Genomic DNA, 23686 nt, shown 5'->3' on the forward strand with positions numbered 1-23686 from the left:
CATGAGATGCTCTTCTTCCTGGACGTCGGCCGCGGCTTCCTCCTCCAGCAGCGCGGCGAGCTCTTCCTCCTCATCCGAGTCCATCGCCGAGGCAGGCAAAACACCGAACACTTTGCGCTCGGTGTACCGGCCGTTAAACCGCGCCTCCGCAGCCGAAAAACGGCGGCCGGAAACGTCCAACTGCTGTGGGAGGGGCTGCCGCGGCGAAGCGCTGCTATTTTCCGGCGGGGAATGGCTATCTAGCGGAGTAGGGCGACGGCCGTCGCCGGGATATAGCTAGTGGTGGCCGAGGGCGCGGGGGGTGCGAGGCAAGCCGGGGGAAGAAAACCTTGACTTTTCCCCTGTCGGTGTGGGCCAGGCGTGCTTTTCCCTAGCGCCGGAGCCCCCAACTGCTCCCCAGCGCGCCGGGTTCGGCCTGTGACCGCCGGGCGGAAAAAAGGTCCGAACCGGCGATTTTCGGTGTCCTGGGGGCGCGACTGGGCCGTTTTTTCGGCGCCGGCGCCGAAAAAGTGACCTGGGGGGCCCTGTTGGGGGCGCGGATGAAGTGGCGCACCATAAGCCCGTCACCGCCAATAGCATCCCATAGATTCTTGAATAATTACATCGGACTCAATGTTATGCATCAAACAACACATAGAAGCTGACATGGAAAGAGGGAAAATAGTACTGTCTGTTGTACTCCATCCGATTTTTTTTAGTCTGTATATAAGTTCTGTCTGAAGTCAAAGTATCTCTACTTTGACCAAATTTATAAAATATCAAGATTCACATTATCAAATCAACATTGTTTGATTTATTACAAAATGATATATATTTGGTATTGTGAAGTCAGAGCTGCGTTGAAGCGAGTCCAGTATGATCATCTGTTGGCATGTGCCGGTAGCCAGGTTGGCCGGTGGTGCCCATATCATGTGGGCAGTGTTGTATCAGTTTTAGCCCGGTTTTCCATCAATTAACCAGACAATTCTCTTCTTCTTAATCGATGAAAATGGCAAGTCCTTTTGCCTTGTTCCCGTCAAAATATTTGGTAATGTGGATGTTGATATTTTCTAATACAAATTTTAGATTTATTATGAAATGTAGCTTCATGATATATATATATATATATATATATATATATATATATATATATTTGGTACTGCGGATGTTGATATTTTTTAATACTAATTTGGTCAACTTAGACACAAACCTAATACACAAGAGTAAAAAGGACCGGAGAGAGTACTGCGGATGTTGATAAGCGCGGAGGATGGCACGAGCATCGTTTCTGTGCAGCGCCCGCTAGCATGATACGTGACGCAACACTAAAAAGGTCATTGAATACTTTCATGCTGGACAGGAGCTCGCAATATTTTTAATTCCCTAGGTCTCAGAACAAACACACAACCAACTTTGACTCGATAAAGGACATAAAACTATATAGAATCCAAACATGGTAAACCTCATCTGATCTTTGCATAAGTCTGGCGAACGGAACAGAGAATCAGAAAACCACAATACGATTCCACAGTGCTGCTAAAAGGGTTCGAGTTCCTCGTCAAAATCAGGACACACTGAAAGGGAAACTACATGGCATATGGTCTGACATATAAGGCTAGGCTTAGTTCATCCTCTGCGCAGCCTCCTTGGCGATGAGCCTTTCCCTGGCCTTGGTCTTGGCCTGCGACTTGGAGCCCATGACACCACCGCCCCACTTCTTCCTGACCTCGTCGAACTTGTCATTGAAGTTAGCCTGCAGAATAATGGACACCGGAGTCATTAGAAGTGTTCACAGGTGGACTGCATATCAATGATAGCAAAGGTTATATGAGCCACATACCTTGATAGCCTCCAAGATCTTGCTGAACTCAAGCTTGTCCTCGTTCTTCACAGTGGTAAGGCACAGAACTGAGGCAGTCTTCTTGTGAACGATCTATAGGGGACAAGACAAAGTGAGCATTTGTTTCTGGTTACTGTTAAAGATTTAATAAGTGTTCAAGAGGGGGTGGCAGGAGAAAATATACCGATCCAAGGCGTGACTTTCCCTTAACAATGCAGTATGGGACCTCCATCTTCCTGCACAGGGCTGGGAGCCACACAACCAGCTCAATTGGGTCAACATCATGAGCGATGACGACCAGCTGAGCCTTGCTCTGCAGCACAGAACACAAGGATTGATCATAAGAATGATTATTGTAGCCACAAAAGAAGCTAGGAATAAGGATTAATTAGGTCAAACAAAGAGGTAACTCATATCAGTACCTGCTCGATGAGGTAAGTGACATGGTTAAGACCATACTTCACAACAATTGGCTTCTTGGCCTCAACGGTTTTCCCCTCAGCCTCAGCCTGGGCCCTCTTCAGAAGCCTCTCCTTCTTAGCCACCTTGTCCTCGGGGCGGTACTTGAGAAGCATCTTAAACAGGTTGGTGGCTGCAACAAGCAATTAATATCAGAGATTTGTAACAAAGTTTTTGCAGAAACTAAAGTGACGCAATATGCAGCGGAATTGAACTTAAACTAGTCAAATACTCGCTGGCTGCTTTTGTTGCTATACATTACAGCATAATTCATGAGCTAGCAAGTAAACACGTTGCAACATAAAGGAAATGCTAATATAGAAGACATGACTTCAGGTACAAACATAGCAACAATGCTTCTTCCTACTGCTGGCATCCTTAGAAGTTAGAAGTGAAAGCTTGTGCTAGCCATTCTACTACTTCATACTGTCATGGCATGCCAATATATCCAGTAAAAAATATAGTAGGCATGTAGGAGAACAGCATGCATTGCCCTAATCATGCAAGAAGAGAGCCCCCTCCCAATGTATCCTAACAGCAGGAACCTTAACACATCCATCAACTCTTTTCATTATCTTGACAAAATTAAGACTCGCTCACTTAGCTATTGCATACCCACAAGTCAAAATAATACAGTACATCTACCAACGTCCTCAGGCATTATGGACTCCAATGTCAAATGACGAATGAATGAATAGATGAGCTCTGTATATACCGAGGTTCTTGTCGAGGGTGCGGGTGAACTGGTGGAGCGCCGGGGGCACCTTGAGGCGCTGCTTGAGGATGCGGCGCTGGCGCTGAATGCGGACGACCTTGGGCCACTTGACGAACCGGTGGAGGTCCTTCTTGGGCGGCAGCGCCCCGCCGATGCCGAACTGCTTCGGCCTCTTCTCGAACAGCGGGTTCACCACCTTGTCCTGCAACCACACACCAACCCAACCCAGTCAGATCACACGCGCCTCGACCGGTGGACACCGCAGAGATTCAAAGGCGCAGCAGAGGAGTGGGTGCAGTACCGCCGCCTTCTTCTTCGCCGGCACCGGGGCCTTGCCGCCTCGCTTCGGGGCCTGCAAGATTCGCGATCCACACACTTAGAACGAGATTCGAACACCAAATCAAAACCGCAGAAAAGAAGAAGCGCGGGGGATCCGTCCAGGAGGACGAAGCGCGGTGGAACGGCGTGGGGCTAGGCGCGGGCCGGTGGCGGTGACGCACCATTTCGCCGGCGGCGGGGGAGCTTGGGGTTCCGAACGGGAGGCGACGCTGGGGAGGAGGTGGAGGGGGGAGGCGGCCGACTGGCGCTTCGGTGCGGAGGGGAAGTTTTATAAAGGAGGCGTCGGGGGGACGTGGATGATTTCTGAGCGTCCGATGCGGGGTGTGTGGCGGGGTCGTGAGGCCTCCGCCGTCCAGTGCCTGGATTAGGGTTTAGGGGGTCGCTCTTGGGCCGCAGGGACAGGGGGAGGTAAGGTGGGCCGGAATGGACTGCACTGGAATGGACTGGACTGGGCCGCTCGCTCCGGTGACTGTCCGGAAAAAGGCTATAGCCCATTGGTTATTTGGTTTGGTAGCTTTTGCGCGTAAGCCCCTCGCGCGTCGGAATATTACCGTAGCGGCCGCTCCATTGTCCCCAACCTTGCGCCATGGCGAAGAGGCGGAGCGGAGCGGCGGGTCGCCGCCTTCCGCCGTGAAGCCCCGTCCGCAGGAACAAAAATTATCTTCCGGTTCTAAGTGCTCGGCATGGATTCCCTGGGATTTTTCCTTCGTTTTTTTCTGTGTTTCTTTTAATCCCCACGGCTAGGTCTCGCGACCCATTCTGGATCGTCTTAGGACCTAAGCATAGGCATCGGTGAAAGTGTTATTTCGGTTGGTGCTTGATGCCGGGGAGTTTATCCTACGGGAATTTGGGGGGAACACTGTGATTTGCAGGTAGATTTTACTTAGAGGTGACAGATATTTGGTTTTAGGTTGTGGCAGGAACATTCATATTTGGTCTGCTGGCCAATTTTAAAGTGCATCTGCTCTTGCTGCCATAAGAATTTTTTTCCCTTCCAAAACTGCTTGATGAAGGTCTGATCCACTTCTGCATACCATTATATGTTAAGACATGTTGGCTTTGCTTCTAGGCTTCATTTACTCGAGGTTTCACTTTCACCATGCTCTTGGCTCCAGCTTCTCAGACAAGTTGGAGGTAGTGAAAATAATCAACTTCTGACTCTAGAGGGATCAAATTAAGATCGATAATTAACACATTTTCTAATGCTGTCGCACTCTTGTTGGTGCGTCAAGTCCTCCAAAAGTTAGCACTGGATAAATTAGTCAATGATTAAGGCAATATTATATGAAGATCTCTGCATCTGGATAATGGATCCATTTGTCCATGGGGTCAGGAAATGCTAGTGGCAATTATATAAAAGCGAGGTTAGAGTTTACGTCTCTAGAACCCTTGGAGTGCCGGTGTTACTTGGAGCCAAACTAATGGCTCTAGCTTCTCCATGCTGTAGAATATAGAGCCAGAGATTCAACAAAACCGGGCATGGGTCAAGGCTGTTTATTGAGACGCGGCATACACGATTTCTGTCTTTGGATATTCAGAGAATATCTCTAAGTCATGGTAGAATGGGTACTGTACGGTCCCTGGGTTCAGCTGATTGGTTGCAAATTCAAACAATAGCAACAATATAGTACCCAATAATTTGCAGTGTCTGCTTTCCCCTTACTGATACTTGATCCCATGCTTTGGTGGTCTTCAGTCCTCTGAATGAGTCAAAGAGTACCTGGAATCGTTAACCTTGCCTTTTTTTTTGAAAGATCCAGCAAATTGCTGGCATTCATATATTAAGCAGGTAGAAGCTGGAAAACAAATACATGGGGGGTGATCCAGAGATCAAAGGAAGAAATGAAAAGAAAGAGGAAAGAGGCGCAGCCGGCCAGGTGAAGTGATGCTGCGTCTTAGCCGATCCCCGCTGGTGGCTCTGCAAATGGCAGTGCAAGACACTGGGCTCCAGCTTGCCGCCATAGCTCGATATTGCGCCTGATCGCAGCCAGGATGTCTGTCTGCTGCGCCACCTTGCCTCTGAAGGTGCAGTGGTGCCGCTCCAGCCATATTTCCCAAAGCACCAGCAAGATGATGGTTTTGATGCCCTTCCTACTTCCCGTCGCGGCGTTGCTGATAATCGTGTCCATGATCTGTGTTGAGCGTTGAAGGGAGGACCAGAGACCTGGCTGCACAGCCTAGCAGCCCTGCCACGAGGCCACCTTCTCCCAGATCTTCAGAGACAGCTCGTAGCGCCAGAATAGATGCACTGAACTTTCAAGGTGTCGAAGGCAAAGTTGGCAGAAGTATTGATTTTCCCATCCTCTTCTTTGCAGCCTATCGTTGCACCATAGCCGATCCAGATGCAACAGCCAGGAGAAGATTTTGATCCGGCCAGGGGCCCAAGCCGTCCACACGGTTTTTCTGAACGGAGCCTGAACCGATCCAAGAAACTGTGCCTGGTATGCTGACGACGTGCTATAGATCCCGCTGGCCGTGAATTTCCACTTGATTTCATCAGGCTGCCCCTGCCTCATACGCGTTCTGGCCATTCTGATCAGTCTTTCCAAGGTTAGGAATTCTTGGAGGAGAGGGTTAACGTTGCCATGTGCTAAGTCCTTGATCCAAGTGTTGTCACGCAGAGCTGCCTGCACAGTCCTGTTCTTTCTTCTCGAGTGTTTGTAGAGACGCGGGAAGGCCGTCTTGAGAGGCTCGGCACTAGCCCAGGCACACTCCCAAAAGGTAGCCTTGCAACCATCACCGATGGTGACTATTGTCATTACCCTGAATGCCGCCTTGTCGCTCCCATCGCAAGGCACTTCCATCCCCACCCAAGGCTGTTCTGGGCTCACCCAAGAATGCCATAGCCATCTCAATCTCAGGGCCCTGCTGAATTTTGAGAGGTCAAGGATGCCGAGGCCACCGTACTCTGTAGGCGAGCAAACTTTGGACCAATTTACTTTGCATTTGCCGCCAGTCAAGTCTTCATCTTGCGCCCAAAGAAATTTGCGACGGGATTTGTCCATCTCTTGCAGAAATTTTTTTGGCACCCGCAGCGCTGTGATTGCAAAAGTTGGCAGCGAGCTAAGGACAGCCCTGACCAGCACTCTTCTTGCAGCTATAGACAGCAGCTTTCCTTTCCATCCGGCTAGGCGGGCCCTGATTCTGTCCAGAATGAACTGCAGGTGAACCAGCCTAAGACGTTTGATGTTGATTGGCAACCCCAGGTATGTGAGCGGGAAGTGGGCGAGCCGCCCTCCAAAGCTCTGCAGAACTTGCTCCATGTCGATGCCCGAGCATCTGATCGGCGTGGCCATGGACTTCTGAAGGTTGATCTTCAGACCAGAGGCTTCTCCAAAGCAGTGCACAATTTGCATGAGCGTTTCAATCTCTTCTTTAATCGGGTTGGCGAATATGATCGCATCATCTGCATAGAGACTGACCCTCAGCTTTATTTCTCTACCCGGCAGAGGTTGGAGCAGCCCCAGCTCGCCAGCAGCTTGCAACAGCCGGTGCAAGGGATCAATGGCTATGATAAACAGCAATGGAGAAATGGGATCGCCCTGCCTTAGTCCCTTTTTGTGCCAGACCGACTGCCCCGGTAGGCCGTTGAGCAGGCAGGACGAGTGCGAGGTAGATAGCAGCATCGTCACCCAGTCTCACCATCTGGAGCTGGTTAACCTTGCCTTGATTGCAGGATCAAAGGAGGTTGCTCATCGACTGGTTCTGAAGTTACGGTTCTGCAAAAATGTCCCTAGCAAAGCATCAAGCGGTATTGGCTGGAGAAAAAACATCAGTTGACAGTGAAAATGGTAACCCACATGCTATCAGTATTGTACATTAATGCACTAATTCTATAGCTTTGTCTTGAATAAATTTATGTACCTGGAGACGAATCCAACCAAATGTATTAAACTAACATTACTTTAGCCCTTTTCCATTTCCGAGGCATTAGTTCTATCGATCCTTATAGATGCCAAATCATCATTTGTCCGATCAATCAATGGATATATCTTCCTGACTACATCATCTACTGCACTGCTGCTCATTTGTTTTTTGTCTACCTTTTAACCATATCAACATAACGACTTTTCCCGTTCATGGCCATTTTTTGTGGTTAGTTTTTGTTCATTTAGATCACTTGATTAATTGATGCCATACCTCCATTCGGTGTGCCCTATGTCTAGGCAGGCAAACATGTTTCGGTGCTTTGAGATTTAAAAAATTGTCATATGAGTTGAGGCTCTGTAATCCAGATTCCAGTGTGTAAATGGAATTCAAACAGATTTGGATAGCAAATTAGTGGATGCTTGCGTAAGAGAATATCTGTGGAAAAACACTATAGGTGTATCTTAGCGTAATTTGATCCAAACCACTTGCAATCAGTGCGAGATGAATGAACTGTGCGATTCTACTTTAGAATTGCAACATTATGCCATATATGGACATAAAAAAACTTATAGATTCTTTATATTTCGGTATAACACTTCCACCGACAGATAATACAACTTAGGAGGGGAAAACACATCGAGATCTAACATTGCCTTCTCACAAAAATGCAAAATAGAAAAAGAAGAAGAAAGAAATGTATCTCATTTGCCCAGTATATGATGATGTTGTTTACCATACTTGGGAACGCTAAGGTTGCTTCCAAATATGTACTACATGATAGTCCCAGAATGCGAGCTCAACAAAACTCAGAGCTCATCAGCTCGGCATCATCAAATCTAATGCATATCCTACGACCGATCGATGATGACAGCCCGACCGGTGCCAAGCAGCCGGTAGGAGTTCCCCCTGGCAAGGCCGCACCTCCTTCGTCCCGCCATCTGCTTCTCCTCCTCGATCTGCTCCAACACCCCGGCAAACATCTCGGCGTTGCAGGGTAGCTCGAGGGGCCCTGCGGCCGCGTACCCAAACACCTCCTCGGCCTCCTCGAGCAGCGCCCGGAACAGCGGGTGGTTCACACACACTGTCCGCACCACAAACCGCTGCCTCCCAGCACCGACGTAGACAGAGAAACAGCCCTCTGCGGGCTTGTTCCTCATTGGTGTGCTCCAGCACCTGTCCAGCGTCTTGGTAATCAGCCCGGCCTTCCTCGTCGCCGAGCTCTTCTCAGCCATGCCCATGGTGCACACAAGTTAGCAGGCTAACTAGTTGCAATTTGCAAAAAGAAGAAAAAGTGTAGCAAGCTTGGAATTGGGAGGTGGCGAGGAAAGGGGTGGAATGGTATATATAGACGGATCCACCAAGACATGGTCTCTCGATGGAAAGGCCGTATTTGAGATATGAAGATGATGAGAGTGACCCAAAAGCTATTTTAAAAGGTGAATACGCAAAAGACTTGCTTATCATTTCATTAAAGAAGAGTGGGAAAGTGATGGAAAATAGTCAGACAATTATTGCACATATAGAATCAAGCTTTGCACCTTATTCATTGATCTTTAATTAGAAGGACGTGACTTGTTGTTTTAGCAGCATTTGTACAATAATAAGTTTCATCTTATAGAAGTGTAGACTTTTCCTCTCCAAAACTGCCTGACGGAAGTTCGATCCACTTTTACATACCATTATGTTTAAGATATGTTGATTTTGCTTCTAAGCTTTATTTACCAGGGGTTTCACCAAGCTCTTGACTCCAGCTTTTCAGATAAGCTTGAGGTAGTGAAAACAATATGGATCCAACTTTTGACTCTAGAGGGATCAAGTTAAGATGGACATTTAACCCATTTTCTAGAGCTCATGCACTCTTGTTGGTGCTTCAAGTCCTCCAAAAGTTAGCACTGGATTAATTAGTCAATGGTTAAGGCAATATTATGTGAAGATCTCTGCATCTGCCTAATGGTTCCATTTGTCTGTGGGGCCACAAAATGTTAGTTTATAAAAGCGAGGTTAGAGTTTACGTCTCGGGAACCCCTGGAGTACCAGTATTAGTTGGAGCCAAAACTAATGGCTCTAGCTTCTCCATGCTATAGAATAAAGAGACAGAAATTCAAGAAAGGCCATGGTCACGGCTGTAAAGGCTGTTTATCGAGACACGTCATGGATGATTTATCGCCTTGTCTTTAGATATTCAGAGAATATCCCTATGTTTAGTTATGGTAGTATTGTTGCTGTACGATACTTGTGTTCAACTGATTGGTTGCAAACTCAAAAAATAAGAAAAGGCTGGATCAAGCAGTTAATTTTTATTTTAATACTTGGTAATTTGCAGTGTCTGTTTTCCCCCTTACTGATACTTGATCCCATGCTTTGGTGTTCTTCAGTCCTCTGAAAGGGTCAAAGAATACCTGGAACCGTTAAGCTTGCCCTGGTTGCTGCACATCCAACTGGGTCAGTTGCTATATATCTTCCCGATTACATCATCTACTAAACTACTCCTCATTGATTTTTTGCCTCCCTTTTAGCCATACCTATATAACTGAGTTTTCCTGTTTATGGTCCTTGTCTGTGGTTAGTTTTTGTAGATATTAGATTAATTGCTGCCAAAACTCCATTGGAGTGCCAAGTGTCTAGCCGGCAAACATGTTTCTATTGGTGCTTTGAGATTAAATATTTTTGGCATTTGTGTTGAGGCTCTGTAATCCTGTGTGTAAATGGACTTAAAACAAATTCGGTAGCAAATCAGTGGATACTTGCATGCAGATGATCTGCGGAGAAACACCATAGTTCATTAATATTAGCGTAGTTCCATTAAACCACTTGCAATCAGTGTGGGATGAATTGAATTGCGCGATTCCACTTTGGAGTTGCGACATTGGGCCATATATGGACGTCACAAGAGTTACAGGTTCGAATGTGCATCTGTATAACACTTTCACCGACAGTTACTACAACTTAGGGTGGGAACACACATCAACATCCAGCATTACCTTACAAAAATAGAAAAAAGAAGAAGAAGAAAAATATCTAACATTGCCCAGTATATGATGGTGTTGTTTATCATAATGGGAATGCTCAACAGAAACTTTAGAGCTCATCAACTCGCCATCATCCAATTCGTATGCTACGACTGTCCGATGATGACAGACCGGCTGGTGCCGAGCAGCCGGTAGGAGTTCCCCTTGGCAAGGACGAACCTCCTTCCTGCCACCATCTGCTTCTCCTCCTTGATCTGCTGCAGCACCCTGGCAAACGCCTCGGCGTTGCAGGGAAGCTCGAGGGGCCCTGCATCCGCGTACCCAAACACCTCCTCGGCCTCCTCCAACAGCGCTCGGAACAGCGGGTGGTTCACGCACTCTGTCCGCACCACGAACCGCTGCTTCCCGGCGCCAACATACACCGAGAAGCAGCCCTCCACCGGCTTGCTGTTTCTCGCCGGTGTGGTCCAGCACCGGTCCAGCGCCTTGGTGATTAGCCCGGCCTTCCTTGCAGCCGACCTCTTGTCAGCCATGCCCATTGCGCACAAAACCTCGTAGGCTATATCTAGTTGCAAATTTGCAAAGAATGTGTAGCAAGCTTGGAATTTGGGAGGTGGGAAGGAAAGGGGTGGAACGGTATATATAGGCCGATCGACAAAGACGGGTTCTATCAATCGAAAAGTCGTATTTGAAATACGAAGCCGGCGAGAGTGACCTGAAGCCTTTCTTTTTTCACGAATACGCAAGAGACTCTGCACATCGTTCCATTAAAAAAGAGAGGGAAATGAATGGAAATTAGTCAGACAATTATTGTGCATATAGAATCTCCCAATCTCTGCGCCTTACTGGTTGGATGTTAGGTAGGATGCACTTTGTTGTTTTAATAATAGTAGCATTTGAGTACTATAATAGTACGTTTTGATGATATGTGCGTACAGGCCTAATGCTTAATGATATGTTAATTAGGGTGCGATTTGGCAGCCTCGGAAGGTTACCCTAAGGAAGAGTTAGCTGCGACTGTGGAGGGAAGCTGGCGTGTGTGTGACATCATGCCATCATGTCCGACTTGGAGCTGGAGGAGGGGCCAATGTCGTGGCGTCATGGCAATAATGCATTAGATTTAGCTACAGGTTAGTTAATCCTCTCTGACCTGGCCTTGCTGCATGATTGGTATTAGTTTTGAGGTGTCAAACTCCTCAGCCACAAGGGTTGTTTAGCTTAGCATTAGCAACAGTGCATGGAACGCTCCAAACCGACGGCGCCCGTGAAGGCTTTGTTTGATGGGTTCAGAAAGAATTGAGACTTTATGTCATCACTCTGAAATTTGACACTTGGATCTTAATCATGCATGAACTACACTTGTTTGGATAGTGTTTGTGTATTAGTGGATAGTGTTTAATAGTATTTGATGCGTGTGTGTGGTGTGTATTGCTTTAGCGAACTAAGCATAAGCATAGCTTAGATGGTTAGGTTCCTTGTGGTGGAACCAGCTCACCTAGGTTCAAGTTCTAAATTTGGCAATAGTGCTCGCCAAGGGTGCTCGCACATCTCCTGAATTTATTTCATATTTTCTGGCACTATTTTTTCAGTGGAACAATGTGTCTGTGGCGACTTTGTCAATCTTAAGATCTATTGGTTCACTCTCTTAGAGGTGTGTGTGTTCATATGGGTGAGTGTGTGCGTGTGCGTGTTGAGAGTGTTTCTTAAAAAAAAGGCCTGTTGGACTCTCAATCACCATTGCCCAGAGACATCTAGTGGTCGAATATCTTGTGAACAAATCAGTTGATATGAAAACTAACCCCATGTCATATCTTTGTGTTCTCTTCCCTCATCTGAGTGTCCATAAACTAGGGTTCGAAACCTAATGTTAGTCCCTTTGATTGCTTGTGATGTTGTAGTATGTAGATGAAAATCATCATTTTATTCGATCAAAATCGATGGAACAACCGTGGCCGGCTGCTATATATCTTACTAAACATCCGTTCATCTGTTCTTTGTGCTTCTTTAAGCCATACGACTATAACCGAGTTTCCCCTTTTTGGTGCTCATTTGCTGTTAGTTTTTTGTTGATATTAGACCACTTAATTAATTGGTGCCAAATCTCCATTGGTGTGCCATGTGTCTAGTCAGCAAACATGTTTCTATTCATGCTTTGAGATTTAAAAATTGGTTTATATGAGTTAAGGCTCTGTAAATTTTGATAGCAAATCAGTAGATACTTGCATAACCGATGAACTACCAAAAACACTATGGTTGATTCATGTTAGCGTAGTTCCATCTAATTATGTATTACAAACATAGCCGCTCCAACTTGCAATCTGTGCTGAGATGAATTGAAGTGTGCGGTTCTACTTTGGAATTATTCCATTATGGCATATATAGATATCGCAAATTGAAAAATCATATCATGTATCCGTATAACACTTTCACCGACAGTTACTACAACTTATAAGGTGAACACACATGAACAGCTAACATTGGCTTTCTCACAAAAATGGAAAAAGGAAGAAGAAATAAATATATCTAACATTGTCCAGTATATGATGATGTTGTTTATCATACTTGGGAATGCTAAGGCTGCTTCAAAATGTGTACATGATAGTCTGAAAATGCGAGCTCAGCAGAAACTCGGAGCTCATCAACTCGGCATCATTCAATGCCAATCCAGTGTACTGCTACGATCGGCTGATGATGACAGTCTAACCGGTGCTGAGCAGCCGGTAGGAGTTCCCCCTGGGGAGGCCGTACCTCCTCCTCCCCGCCGCCATCTGCATCTCCTCCTCGATCTGCTCCAGCACCCCGGCGAACGCCTCAGAGTTGCAGGGCAGCTCAAGGGGCCCTGTGGCTGCGTAACCAAACATCTCCTCGGCCTCCGCCAGAAGCACCCGGAACAACGGGTGGTTCACACACTCCGTCCTCACAATGAACCGCTGCCTGCCCATGCCGACGTACACTGAGAAGCAGCCCTCCGCTGGCTTGCTGTTCCTTGCCGTCGTACTCCAGCACTGGTCCAGTGCCTTGGTGATCAGCCCGGCCTTCCCCGTCGCCGACCTCTCCTCAGCCATCCCCTTGGTGCGCAAAACCTCACAGGCCATGTAGTCGCAAAAGTTTGCAATTAATGTAGAACAAGCTTGGAATTGGGGGATTGGAGGAGAGAGGTGGGATGACATATATAGACAGATCAACCAAGACATGGTCTCTTGGTTGAAAGGCCGTGTTTTGAAATGTGAAGCTGGTGAGACCGTGAGAGTGGCCCAAAAGGGCTCTCTTTTTCGCGAATACGCAAAAGGACTTTGCTCATCACTCACTAAAGAACAAAGGGAAATAGATGGAAATTAATGAGACAATTATTGCACATATAGAATCAAGAGTTGCACCTTATTCACTGGAACTGCACCTTGTTGTTTTAGTAGCATTTGTACTATAATACTTTAGTGATCTAAACACTCTTATATTTGTTTACAGAGGGAGTACAGTACTAATACTTATTAGTATGCTAATTAGGGTGCGATTTGGCAGCCTCGGAAGGTTAACCTAATGAGGAGGAGCTAGCTGTGACTGTGAAGGAAGCTGGTCTGTGTGACATCATGCCATCATGGTCGACTTGGAGCTAGCTACATGCCACTGGCGTGGTGTCATGGCAATAATGCATTAGATTTAGTCGCGGGTTTAATCTGATTAGTCCTCTCTGACCTCCGCTTGCTGCATGATTGGGATTAGTTTTGAGGTGTCTAACTCCCCAACCACAAGGGTCGTTTAGCTTAGCATTAGGCGCTCGTAGAGGCTTGTTCGATGGGTTCAGACTTGAAACTTTATGTCATCAACACACTGAATTTGACATTTGGATCTTAATAATGCACGAACTACACTTGTTTGGATAGTGTTTAATAGTATTTGATGCGTGTGTGGGGTGTGTCTTGAGCTTATTGCTTGAGCCCTGCTGAACTCCGAACCGCCGTTGCCTAGAGACATTCAGGGGACCAATGTCTTGTGGACACATCAGTTGACATGCAAACGAGCCCCATGTCGTATCTTTGTGTTAACTTCCCATGTAGGAGTATCCATAAATTAGGGTTCTGAACCTAATGTCAGTCCCTTTGATTGCTTGTGATATAGTATCTGTTATTATTACGAAAATCATCATTTTATTCGATCAGTCAGTTGATGAAACAACTATGGCAGGTTGCTATATATCTTACCGAACAAGTGTTCATTTGTTCTTTGCATTTCTTTAAGCCACACGACTATAACCGAGTTTCCCCTTTTTGGTCCTAGTCTGCTATTAGTTCTTGTTGATATTAGATCAGTTAATTAACTGATGCCGAACTCACTGATGTGCCATGTGTCTAGTCGGAAAACAAGTTTCTATTCATGCTTTGAGATTTAAGAATTGGACATACGAGTTGTCAAGTGGAGGCCCTGTGATACTTGCATAACAGATGAACTTCTGAAAGATAGTATGGTTTATTAATGTTAGTATAGTTCCGTCTAAATCACTTTTTTCTGAGAAACATAGTATGGAGACGCTCCAGCTTGCAATCAGTGTGAGATGAATTAAAGTGTGTGATTCTATTGTGGAATTATGGCAGTATGCCATACATAGTCATAACAAAACTTACAAATTCCATTGTGTATCTGACTATCTGTATAACACTTTCACCGGCAATTACTACAACTTAGGATGAGAACACACACTAACATCTAACAGTGCTTTCTCACAAAAGTAGAAAAAAGTGTAAGAAAGAAAAATATCTAATATTGCCTAGTATACCGTGATGTTGTTTACCATACTTGGAATTGCTGAAGTTGCTTCCAAATATGTACATGATAGTCTGAGAACATGAGCTCAACAGAAACTCAGAGCTCATCAACTCGCCATCATCCTATCCAATACAAATGGACATGCTACGACCGGCCAATGATGACAGGCCGGCCGGTGCTGAGCAGCCGGTAGGAGTTCCCCCTGGCGAGGCCATGCCTCCTCCCAGCCGACATCTGCTTCTCCTCCTCGATCTTCTCCAGCACCTTGGTAAATGCCTCGGTGTTGCAGGGCAGCTCAAGGGGCCCCGAGTCGGCATACCCAAACGCCTCCTCGGCCTCCTCAAGCAGTGCCCGGAACAGCGGGTGGTTTAAGCACTCCATCCGCACCACGAACCGCTGCCTGCCCGCACCGACGTACACTGAGAAGCAGCCCTCTGCCGGCTTGTTGTTCCTCGCCGTCGTGCTCCGGCACCGGTCCAGCGTCTTGGTGATCAGCCCGGCCTTCCTTGCTGCCGACCCCTTCTCAGCCATGCCCATGGTGCACAAAACCTCGCAGGCTATAGCTAGTTGCAAATTTGCAAAGAAGGTGTAGCAAGTTTGGAATTGGGAGGTGGGGATGAAAGGTATATATATATATATATATAGGCGGGTCAAGCAGGATGTGGTCTCTCGATCGAAAGGCCGTATTTGAAATCTGAAGCCTGTGAGAGCGACCCAAAGGCTTTCTTTTTCACGAATATGCAAGACTTTGCTCACCATTCTGTTCGAAAAAGAAATGGAATTAGTTGGACAATTATTGCACATTATAGAATCAATCCTTTGCACCTTAGTCGTTGAATCTTTGGAAGGATACAGCCTGTTGCTTTAGCAGCATTTGCATTATAATACGCTTTCATGATACACGCGTACAGTGGTAATCATGCTTAATGATATGTTAATCAGAGATTCAGAGTGTGATTTGGCTGCCTTGGAAGGTTAACCTAGGGGAGGAGCTAGCCGCGACTGTGGATTATGGAAGCGTATGTGACATCATTTCATCATGATCGACTTGGAGGTAGGAGCTGGAGGAGGGAGGGGGCCAATGGCGTGACGTCATGGCAAATAATGCATTTGATTTAGCCGCGGATTAGTTAATACTCTCTGCCCAGCGCTTGCTACATGCTTGGGGTTAGTTTTGAGGTGTCAAACTCCCCAACCACAAGCGGAGTTGTTTAGGTTAGCAGTAGCAACGGCGCATGCAACGCTCCAAACCGACCGTGCCCAGGGAGGCTTTGTTTGATGGGTTCAGACCTGAGACTTCACGTCATCAGCACTCCGAAATTTGACACCTAGATCTTAATGCACAAACTAGACCTGTTTGGATAGCGTTTGTCTAGATTTAATTAGGAGTACTATAGGTGAGTGTGTGCTGTGTCTTGAGCTTATTGCTTGAGCCTGCTGATCTTTTAGTTGCCATTGCCCAGAGACATTCAGGGAGCGAATGTCTTGTGGACACATCAGGTTACATGAAAACTGACCCAATGTCGTATCTTTGTGTTCTCTTCCCTCGTAACAGTGAGCATAAATTAGATTTGAAGCTTGATGTGAGCCCCTTTGGTTGCTTGTGATGTATCAGTAACTATTCCTTTTATTCAATCAATCCATGGAACAACCATGGCCGGTTGCTGTATATCTTCTCGGTTACAACATCTACTAAACAACTGTTCATTTGTGCTTTGCATTTCTTTTAGCCATATGAATATAACCGAGTTTCCCTTTTTTTGGTCATCGTCTGCTGTTATTTTTTGTTAATATTAAATCACTTAATATGCCAAACCTTCATTGGTGTGCCATACTGCCATGTGTTTAGGCAGCAAACATGTTTCTATTCCTGCTTTGAGATTTAAAACGTCTAAGGGGTTTCCTTTGGTTAGCAGAGCAGCCACGAAAGGCAGTCACTGCCATGTCAGCTGGCTTAAGAGCAATTCTAGCAGAGTCTTCATATGTGTCTGGTCGCTATAATAACCAGCCTGTTTGACGATTTTGGATGAAAATGCTGCTGCATAGTCATCATCCCACTCTGGATAGTCATAATTTATGGAGGTTGCTCCAAATCAAGCCCGCAAGCCTCCATATTTGGAGGCTGTGCGGCGTTGCTTTGAGATCTAAAAATCCCGAGGGGTTTTCTCTGGTTCGCAGAGCGGCCATGCAAGGCAGCCGCTCCCATGTCAATTGGTTTAAGGTGTGGAAGCCACTCTGCTTTGGGGACTTGGCGGCTTGGGTATCCTGGACCTTAGCATAGCGACGACTAGCCTCAGGGTATGTTGGTTGTGGAGGATGCGCACGGACCCCTCGGTCCATGGAGGGGTCTAGACCTCCAATTCTTCCATGGTGAGCATGAGGTATTCGCCTCATCCACCAAGATGGTGATTGGTGACAGAGCATATGCCTTATTCTAGGAGGATCGCTGGTTGGACAGTCATGACATTTCTAAATTTTTACCTAAGCTCCTTCTTATGGTCTCACTATGCACTGAAACAGCAGACCGTCAGAGAGGCCTTGATTGGCCATCGTTGGACCTCGAACATCAGGGGCCCCTGAGCCCTGTGGCCCTATGGCATACATCCAAGTCATGCAGATGGTAATTCAAGTGGCGTTGGAGACCGAACGGTCAATACACCACAAAGAGCTGCTACGATGCCCTCTTTCAGGGAGTGGTCAGCTCGAACTCCTGGAAGTTGAATTGGAAGTCTTGCCATTCTTCCCCCAAGGTCAACTTCTTCATGTGGCTTGCCTGTCAAGAACGACATTGGACAACCGAGAGACTGGCGAGACGCGACCTACAAAATGCACATAGCTATGTGCTTCGACTAGTCGAGGGAGACAACCTCACACCTTCTCACCAGTTGTTCTTTCTCGTGCATATTGTGGAACAAGGTGCTCTCTTGGATCCGGTCGACATGTGGACTAGTGGCAACAAGCAAGTCACTCCATCCAGAACGCTGCTACGAAGGGCATGCCCTCAATCATCATGTTGGTGTCATGATGCATCTGGAAGCAAACACGGTCAATTTGGACAACACTCTACTCTGCTTAGAGAGTCTCCTCGACACTATCAAGCCGGAAGCTCTAGGCAATGGCCAACGGCTAAAAAGGGGACGATGCCTACCGTTTAGTGGGATCATGTTGTAATTCTCTGGGTGTCACCCATATTTTTGGGCTTGTACAAACTCTTTTTTATCAATGCGTCGAGACACAAGTCTTTTTGCACTATTTGGATAAAAATTGACCAGCCTCGGTAATCCTGTGAGTAAATGGATTTGAAACAAATTTGGATAGAAAATTAGTACATACTTGTGAATGGATCAAGTACAGAAAACACTATGGTTGATTAATGTTAGCATAGTTTCACCTAAATCACCTTTTTCCAAAATACGGTAGAAACACAGACTGTGAGATGAATTGAAGTGTGCGATCCTACTTTAAAAAAAATTGAACCATGCAGGAGGACTGCATGTACATATTTTAAAATTACGATATTACGCCATATATAATCATCACAAAACTTACAAATTCTATCGTGTATCTGTATACCACTTTCACATACAATTGCTACAACTTAGGAGGAGAACACACATTAACATCTAACATTGCCTTCTCACAGAAATTGAAAAAAGAATAAAGAGGAAAAATATCTAACATTGCCCGGTCTATGGTAATGTTGTTTACCATACTCGGGAGCTAAGGTTGTTTTCAACTGTGTACATGATAATATGAGAATGCGAGCTCAACAGAAACTCAAAGCTCATCAACTCGGCATCATCCAATCCAAAGACATGTGTTACGACCGGCTGACGATCATAGGCCAGCCTGTGCCAAGTGACCGATAGGAGTTTCCCCTGAGAAGGTTGTGCCTCCTCCGCGCCACCATCTGCTTCTCCTCCTCGATCTTCTCCAGCACCTTGGCGAACGCCTCGGTGTTGCAGGGCAGCTCAAGGGGACCCGCGTCCGCGTACCCAAACGCCTCCTCGGCCTCCTCCAGCAGCGCCTGGAACAACGGGTGGCTCAAGCACTCCGTCCGCACCATGTACCGTTGTCTGTCTACACCGACATACACCGAGAAGCAGCCCTCCGTTGGCTTGTTCCTCGCCACCGTGCTCCGGCACCGGTCTAGCGTCTTGGTGATCAACCCGGCCTTCCTTGCCACCGAACTCTTCTCAGCCATGCCCATGGTGCACAAAACCTCACAGGCTATAGCTAGTTGCAAATTTGCAAAGAATTTGTAGCAAGCTTGGAATTGGGAGGTGGAGAGGAAAGGGGTGGAACGATTTATATAGGGGGATTGGCCAAAACGTGGTTTGTCGATCGAAAGGCCGTATTTGAAATCTGAAGCCAGTGAGAGCGACCCGAATGTTTTGTTTTTCACGGATACGCAAAAGACTTTGCTGACCATTCCGTTAAAAAAAGAAACAAAACAGATGGAGATTAGTTGGACAATTATTGTGCATATAGAATAAATCCTTGTGCCTTACTCGTTGAATCTTTGGAAGGATGCACCTTGTTGCTTTAGTAGCAACTAGGATCTGTACTCTAATACGTTCCATGACACACGCGTACAGTAGTAACCATGCTTCACATTATGTTAATCAGAGATCTAGAGTACGATTTGGCAGCCTCGGAAGGTTAGCCTAGTGGAGGAGCTAGCTAGCTGCGACTATGGATTGTGGAAGCATGTGTTACCTCATTCCATCATGGTCGACTTGGTCGACTTGGAGCTGGAGGAGGGGCCAATGGAGTGGCGTCATGGCAAATAATGCATCATATTTAGCCACGCATTAGTTAATCCTCTAATCCTCTCTGACCAGCGCTTGCGGCATGATTTGGTTTAGTTTTGAGGTGTCAAACTTCCCAGCCACAAGCGGAGTTGTTTAGGTTAGCAGCAGTAACGGCGCATGCAACGCTCCAAACCGACAGTGCCAAGGGAGGCTTTGTTTGATGGGTTCAGACTTGAGACTTTACGTCATCGGCACTCTGAAATTTGACACCTAGATCTTGACGCACAAACTACCCTTTTTTGGACAGTATTTGTGTATTAGTGGACAGTGTTTGTCTAGATTTAATTAGGAGTACAATAGATCCGTGCATGTGGTGTGTCTTGAGCTTATTGCTTGAGCCTGCTGATCTTTGAGTTGTCGTTGCACAGAGACATTCAGGGAGCGAATGTCTTGTGGACACATCAGGTTACATGAAAACTGACCCTGTCGTGGTTCTAACTCTGACAGTGATGTAGGGGGGTGAGTATGGAGAGGCTAGATCCTAGCTATTGGGAAGTTGTTACACGCGAGGTTTACGAGTTCAGGCCCTTTTCGGAGGAAGTAATAACCCTACGTCTCGGAGCCGGAGGCAGTCGACTGGATTATGCGTGTATGGATTACAGGGGTGCGAACCCTTCCTACTGAGGAGGGGGGTGGCTTATATAGAGTTCGCCGGCCTCCTCCTGCCCTCAGTAATGCAGGGTTTAAGGTACATTTAAGATTGGGCGTTACTGGTAACGCCTCTAATAAAGTGCTATAATGACCATGAAGACTACTTAACAGCTGACCGTTTGCCTACGGAGTGACTGTAGGTCTCCTGGCAGTCGAGTGATTAACTTCATGGTCGAGTGGTAGCTTCTTGGTCGAGTGTCTTGAACCTGTCGAGTGGGGTACCTTCAAGTCGATTGATAGGTGATTTCCTCAAGGGATGTCCTTGGGTAGGGCTCTTTGGACGGGTCCGTGCCCCTACCCTAGGTACATAGCCTCATCATTAGCCTCCGAATGGATCGAGGATAGAGTGGGGAAAGAGTTGGGGATCCTTTCCGACTGGCTCTTTGGGGCCGTACGAGTGCCTCGTTTAGGGTCAGTTGTCACGGATGACGTCATCAATCTCTTTTAGTCGCCTTGATCCATTCCAGGCCCTTCGTCGAGTGAATATCTTTGCTTGCGACATGCCGAGTGTTGGTGCGAGCGGGATACTCTGTTTTTGGCAAGTGGTTCTGCGGCCCGCGGATCTCACGGGATTCGGATTTCGGGAAGCGCGCGGGACGGGAGCAGCCGCAGTAACCGGAAGTGATAAAGCGGAAACTCCTCGATCCTCGCGTCGCCTTTTTCGCCACGTACTGCGCGCGCGTCTGTTGCGGGATTTGACTGGACTGCCTGGGCCTACCAGTCAGCCACTCGGGAGCGGCCCCTTATAAGTTGCCGGCTCGGGGCTTCCAAGCCGTGCGCTTCTCTTCTTCTTCCTTCTTCCTCTCTCCTTTCGCCAGCCCTCCCGTGACCTTCGGCCGTACCCTAGCGCCGTTAGCCCGTGTGAGACCTCGCCGGCGACGATGGTGAAGGGCAAGACCACTGCTTTGGATCGCGCGAAGAAGGCGGCGGCGGCGGGGAAAGGAAAGAGGTCTACATGAGGCGGATCTTCCTACCGGACCGCCCTGCCCAAGGGTTGGATTCAGAGCGACTGGATGCCATCGGTGCTCCGGCAGGAAGATCTCGACGACATGGTCGAGGGAGGAGCCATTCCCCATGAGGCTGCGCGTCTCCCGGAGGGGGAGATCGAACCTCAACCCCGCGACGGTGAGTGCGTGCTCCTCGCCACCCACATCGACCGAGGGTTTTCTCTGCCTCCCCATCCATTCTTCCGGAGCTTCTTGAATTTCTTCGGAGCGCAGCTCCATCACTTTACCCCCAACTCCATAGTCTATCTTGCCGCGTTCATTTCCATGTGCGAGGCCTTCCTGGGTTGCCGTCCGCATTGGGGGCTTTTCAAGCATATTTTTACTTGCCGCTCTTAGTCGGTTAAAAAGGCCAAGTCGAGTGATGAGAAGACGCAAGTGATCCAGCTGTGCGGGGGCCTGGCGATCCAGACGAGGGGGAAGAGCTGTTTCCCCTCTATCACCTTCCCGGAGTCGGTCCGCGGCTGGTAGTCGACCTGGTTCTACTGCCAGGACCAAGCGACCCCCGGACAGTCGACTGGTCTTCCTCCTTTTTCCCTCGACCGAGCTGAGAAGCCTGTCTCTCTGAAAGTCACGCCGGAGGAAAGGGCCCAAGTCAAGGTATTGGCGGGTCGAGTGGTTGAGCTTGTCCGTGAGGGGGTGACCGGGATGGACCTGTTAGAGGTCTTTCTCCAGAGGCGCATCCAACCGCTCCAGGCGCGAGACCACCCGATGTGGCTGTATTCTGGCCTTGACGACACCACTCGGATCCACCCGGAGGAAGTCACCGACGAGATGCTGGAGGGGTGGCTGTCAAGCATCATGGGGAACAAAGACAACCCCCGAGGAGCCAGAAGGGTAATTCCACTCGACAACTCATATGAAGTGGATCAGGTATGTCTTTGTGTCGGATATCTGACCTTCTGTATTGGTCTTCTTTGGGTAAGTCGATTGACTTTCGTTCTGTCTGTTGTCTTCCAGGCGACCACTGAGATGTACTCGACGCCCAGCGGGGCGCAAGGGTCGACTGAGGAAGGCGAGGGGAGCGGAGGCGAGAGCAGGGACGACCAGGTCTAGTGGGAGTCCGACGGTGAGGGAGAGGAAGGCGACGACATCTTCTCCAGCGAAGAGGAGGAGGAGGCCAAACCCTCTCGCTCGGAGGGGCGGTCCAAGCTCGCCCACGATCCAGCGCAGGAACGTGGCAAGGCGACTGCTCCTGTTGGGCAGTCGTCGAAACGCCCTCGGACTTCTTCTCCTCCGCCGACTGGGAAGGCTCCCAAGCACCCACGAACGACGCCATCCAAGCCGCCCAAGGCCTTGCCCAAGATGAAGATAGCTGTTCCCACCATTTCCGGGTAACGATAACACTTGCTTTCCTTTGTCAACTGTGGACGGATCCTTGGTCGATTCACTGGGCCAACTGACTAACTTTCGAGATTTGCAGTGGTGCAACTTCTGAGGTCTCCGCCAGGAACGACGACCAAGAGATGGAGGACGCTGTCACCTCCAACCCTGGTACGATCACTGACGTCCTGTTTTTGAGTCGACTGAAACTTTATTGCGACTCTGGTCCATTGAATGTTTTCCTTGCAGCTCCTCCTCATGTTATTGACCTCCCGGACGACGACGACAACGAACCACTGAGGGTGAAGAGGAAGAAGAAGGCGTTGGCTGGCAAGACTCCGCAATCCACTCCGGCGCCTGAGGCCGTAGTTCGGGGTGATGGTGAACTCACTCGGGCTTCCGTGACTTTCGCTGTTCCTCTGACGAGTGTGCGGCCTTCAGCATCGACTGCGGATCCGTCTTCGCTTTTTGCTGTGTACCCCGTCCCTGAGGACCAAGCGGCTGCTGCGAAGGAGGCTGTACGCCAGGCTGGAATCATGATGGAACAGGTAAAAGTGCTCGGGAGGCTTGCCAGGCGGCTTATGACGCAAGCTCGGCTCTTCAGAGCAATGTCCAGGTCAGTTGACTTCAACACTTGGTCTGTTTTGATATGTCCTTTGAAGAATCTCTTTTCCGAAGATCTTTAAGTTTGTACACCCACTGGGTGTGTTTGCCAATTCTTGGACGAGTGGGGGCACGCTAAGTGCACCCACTGGGTGTAGTCCCCGAGGCTACGGTCGACTGCTGGCAGTCGACTGTAGTCTTTAAATTGAGTCGTTGTAGTTGAGTTTCTTCGCTCTGTCTGATCGGGTCATGTCGAATGGAACGGTATCCTGTCGACTGCGGGCAGTCGACGTCTTTCTCTTCTTTTTTTTTACTGTGGGGGCACGCTGAGTGCACCCACTGGGTGTAGTCCCCGAGGC

The 23686-nt window shown here is 47.9% G+C and overlaps 6 protein-coding genes across 8 annotated transcripts; all 6 read right to left on the bottom strand.

The window, feature by feature from the left end:
• Positions 1-1420: 1420 nt before the first annotated feature.
• On the bottom strand, positions 1421-3688 carry LOC125509949 (60S ribosomal protein L7a-2-like). Its single transcript, XM_048675021.1, has 7 exons — positions 3494-3688; positions 3295-3345; positions 2994-3195; positions 2242-2411; positions 2004-2132; positions 1820-1912; positions 1421-1732 (listed from the first exon to the last, which is right to left on the bottom strand). The coding sequence occupies exons 1-7, from the start codon at positions 3494-3496 to the stop codon at positions 1601-1603; spliced, it is 780 nt and encodes a 259-aa protein (XP_048530978.1). The 5' UTR covers positions 3497-3688; the 3' UTR covers positions 1421-1600.
• A 4071-nt stretch (positions 3689-7759) lies between these two features.
• Positions 7760-8525, bottom strand: LOC125556350 (auxin-responsive protein SAUR50-like). The gene has a single exon (XM_048719100.1). It carries the CDS (start codon positions 8438-8440, stop codon positions 8051-8053), a length of 390 nt encoding a protein of 129 aa, XP_048575057.1. The 5' UTR covers positions 8441-8525; the 3' UTR covers positions 7760-8050.
• Positions 8526-9962: 1437 nt separating this feature from the next.
• On the bottom strand, positions 9963-10794 carry LOC125556351 (auxin-responsive protein SAUR72-like). Its single transcript, XM_048719101.1, has one exon. It carries the CDS (start codon positions 10708-10710, stop codon positions 10318-10320), a length of 393 nt encoding a protein of 130 aa, XP_048575058.1. The 5' UTR covers positions 10711-10794; the 3' UTR covers positions 9963-10317.
• Positions 10795-12508: 1714 nt separating this feature from the next.
• On the bottom strand, positions 12509-13450 carry LOC125556352 (auxin-responsive protein SAUR50-like). The gene has a single exon (XM_048719102.1). It carries the CDS (start codon positions 13363-13365, stop codon positions 12871-12873), a length of 495 nt encoding a protein of 164 aa, XP_048575059.1. The 5' UTR covers positions 13366-13450; the 3' UTR covers positions 12509-12870.
• A 1260-nt stretch (positions 13451-14710) lies between these two features.
• Positions 14711-15547, bottom strand: LOC125556353 (indole-3-acetic acid-induced protein ARG7-like). The gene has a single exon (XM_048719103.1). It carries the CDS (start codon positions 15467-15469, stop codon positions 15077-15079), a length of 393 nt encoding a protein of 130 aa, XP_048575060.1. The 5' UTR covers positions 15470-15547; the 3' UTR covers positions 14711-15076.
• A 2887-nt stretch (positions 15548-18434) lies between these two features.
• Positions 18435-19242, bottom strand: LOC125556354 (auxin-responsive protein SAUR50-like). Of its 3 annotated transcripts, none has more exons than XM_048719107.1 (2): positions 18834-19242; positions 18435-18797 (listed from the first exon to the last, which is right to left on the bottom strand). In XM_048719107.1, the coding sequence occupies exons 1-2, from the start codon at positions 19140-19142 to the stop codon at positions 18753-18755; spliced, it is 354 nt and encodes a 117-aa protein (XP_048575064.1). In that variant the 5' UTR covers positions 19143-19242; the 3' UTR covers positions 18435-18752. The 3 variants fall into 3 exon arrangements, with proteins under 3 accessions (XP_048575064.1, XP_048575063.1, XP_048575061.1); XM_048719106.1 differs by having other exon boundaries at positions 18435-18794; positions 18831-19241; XM_048719104.1 differs by having other exon boundaries at positions 18435-19241.
• Positions 19243-23686: the final 4444 nt, after the last annotated feature.

This window comes from Triticum urartu, chromosome 5, assembly GCF_003073215.2.
Source record: "Triticum urartu cultivar G1812 chromosome 5, Tu2.1, whole genome shotgun sequence".
Taxonomy (NCBI): domain Eukaryota; kingdom Viridiplantae; phylum Streptophyta; class Magnoliopsida; order Poales; family Poaceae; genus Triticum; species Triticum urartu.

Coding starts and splice junctions, on each gene's coding strand:
- LOC125509949 (XM_048675021.1), bottom strand. Junction 1,913..2,003: donor GAAAGTCACGCCTTGGATCG/GTATATTTTCTC, acceptor TGTCCCCTATAG/ATCGTTCACAAGAAGACTGC. Junction 1,733..1,819: donor AGATCTTGGAGGCTATCAAG/GTATGTGGCTCA, acceptor ATTATTCTGCAG/GCTAACTTCAATGACAAGTT.
- LOC125556350 (XM_048719100.1), bottom strand. CDS start 8,440: ATGGGCATGGCTGAGAAGAGCTCGGCGACGAGGAAGGCCGGGCTGATT.
- LOC125556351 (XM_048719101.1), bottom strand. CDS start 10,710: ATGGGCATGGCTGACAAGAGGTCGGCTGCAAGGAAGGCCGGGCTAATC.
- LOC125556352 (XM_048719102.1), bottom strand. CDS start 13,365: ATGTCTTGGTTGATCTGTCTATATATGTCATCCCACCTCTCTCCTCCA.
- LOC125556353 (XM_048719103.1), bottom strand. CDS start 15,469: ATGGGCATGGCTGAGAAGGGGTCGGCAGCAAGGAAGGCCGGGCTGATC.
- LOC125556354 (XM_048719104.1), bottom strand. CDS start 19,142: ATGGGCATGGCTGAGAAGAGTTCGGTGGCAAGGAAGGCCGGGTTGATC.